A 2,299-nucleotide genomic window follows, 5' to 3' on the forward strand; every position below is an offset into this window, starting at 1 on the left:
CTGAAGGAGATCAGCCCTGGGATTTCTTTGGAAGGAATGATGCTAAAGCTGAAACTCTAGTACTTTGGCCACCTCATGCGAAGAGTTGACTCATTGGAAAAGACTCTGATGCTGGGAGGGATTGGGGGCAAGAGGAGAAGGGGATGACAGAGGATGAGATGGCTGGATGGCATCACCGACTCGATGGACATGGGTTTGGGTGAACTCTGGGAGTTGGTGATGGACAGGGAAGCCTGGCATGCTACGATTCATGGGGTCACAAAGAGTCGGACACGACTGAGCAACTGAACTGAACTGAACTAAACTAAACCTAAAACATCAGAGCAAATGAAAAGAGTCATCTCCCATGCTTAACTTTCAGAGTTAGAATAAATAAATATATAATATCAGATGGATGGATACCTTAGAGTGGTAAGAGAAAGTTATAAAGCAGTATTCCTCAAGCCTTACTGTTCATAAGAATTACCTAGGCTACAGTCCATTACTTACTTACTTGCTTGCTAAACTGCAGACTTTGATTCAATAGGTCTACAGTTGGGCCTAAAATTCTAGCAAGCTTCTAGGTGATGGCGATGCTGCAGGTCTGTGAACCACACTTTGAATAGAAAGTGTTGAGTTTTATAGCTGTTGAGTTTTTCATTATTATTAACATAAAAGGAGGTCATACATCTGAGTCTTTTAAAAGTGATGGAGAAAAAGTTTGAACCTGATTATCCTCCCTCTTTCTCTTTAATCCATCATGCTATATAGTTCGTCCTACTGATTCAAATATCAGCCCTGCTATTTCAATTCGTGAGGTTGGTGCTGTTGGAGCAACCAAAACAGAACGAACTGGGATCATGCAGTTAAAAAGTGAGATAAAGCAGGTAAGATACTACTTGGGAAATGAACTGGGATATTTCCATGTTTAAGAACATTATTTTGGAATCAGACTTTGTAAGATCATGTATTTTGCTTCGTATCCTAAATTTAATTTGAGCCATTTATTTTTCAGGTGGACTTTCGTAGACTGTCTATCTCAACTGAAAGTCAGGTGAAACAAGTAGGGATCCTTTAACATAAATTAACCTGCCTTTAGCTCTACAAAACATGCATGAGCTCATGACTTTTTTAAAATAAGATAAGCCACACAGTAGCTTGTTTGATTCTCCTTTCTAGCAATCACGCTTTCATTTTTCTGGACCAAACTCTTTCGCTAATTTTAAGATGAAAGTAATTTGTTTAATTAAAACCTTGAATTCCTCTTGTTAAGGTTAAATGTAATTTTGGAATTAATTAATTAATTAACATGTAATTTTAGACTTAAATTTCTTACTTTTAAGAACCAGACTAGGTGAGGGCTTTTTTAAAATCCATTTTCAGATTTTTGTCATCGTCATGATAGAGCTATATGAAACACATTGTGGACACATAGAGGAAAAAACATATAAATCAATCTGGGTGTTGGTGAGAGTCACCAAATATCAGACTGTAGCCTCTTACTCATTTTTCCCCTGGAGATGAGAATAGATGAGTTATTGTGTTATACAAAAAAATAACACAAACTTCCATAGTTTCTCTTAAAACTTTAGAAAATCTTGTGATTTCAAAGTCTTTTAATGAAAAGCTTAAAACTACCCCTCCCGCCTTCAAAATAGACTTACACTAGCTTATGATACTGGAGCACGTCCAAAAAGGAGAGGCAAAATGGAAATTTTGCTTGTTTATATGTTTGTTTGTTTGCTTGCTTTAGGAGTCAGAAACTATTTAGGAAAATAAAGACCGAATGCTTGAAGTTTAATTTGAAGTAAACTTAATTTAGGTATACTTATCAGATACCCTTTCACGTTTATATTATGCAAGTGAAAGAACAGAATGGAATAAGAAAGGGTCTTTTGATAGAAAAGTGTTTACAGGATTTTTTTCTAGACAATTTGGATAATCTGAACATTTTCCTATCTGAAATGTTAAAGAACTACATTTCATACTGAGTTAACTTATGTTCTTGGTAAACAGTCCTTGTTTTGGTTGAGAGTGATTGGCTAAATACTTCATAGTTGTTTATAGTCACACAGTATTACTTACAAGTTCATTATATATTTAGAACTCGAAGTCCATGTTCCCAGCTAGACTAATATGATACTAAGAACTTGACCTATCCACAAAACTATATAATTTAATTCAATTTTATACATTCACTACCTGTAGGACTTCAAGAAAACCAAAATCATTAGGACTATAATTTAGAAGACTGAGAGCTTTGAATTTTCATTACCTTATTTCTAAATATTGATTTCTACTCTCACCTGCCTATCTGGTA

General features: G+C 35.2%; 1 protein-coding gene across 1 annotated transcript in view; it reads left to right on the top strand.

Moving 5' to 3' along the window:
- The window catches only part of LOC104982074 (phosphorylase b kinase regulatory subunit alpha, skeletal muscle isoform-like), an 8,047-nt gene extending 5,760 nt beyond the window's left edge, over positions 1-2,287 (top strand). The window contains exons 6-7 of the mRNA XM_010831404.1: positions 751-866; positions 995-2,287. Of these exons, the coding sequence (XP_010829706.1) occupies positions 751-866; positions 995-1,057 (179 nt within the window). The 3' untranslated portion in view covers positions 1,058-2,287. The remainder of the gene's footprint in view (positions 1-750; positions 867-994) is intronic.
- The last annotated feature ends 12 nt before the right edge of the window (positions 2,288-2,299 follow it).

This window comes from Bison bison, unplaced genomic scaffold (assembly GCF_000754665.1).
Source record: "Bison bison bison isolate TAMUID 2011002044 unplaced genomic scaffold, Bison_UMD1.0 scf7180017859756, whole genome shotgun sequence".
Taxonomy (NCBI): Eukaryota; Metazoa; Chordata; class Mammalia; order Artiodactyla; family Bovidae; genus Bison; species Bison bison.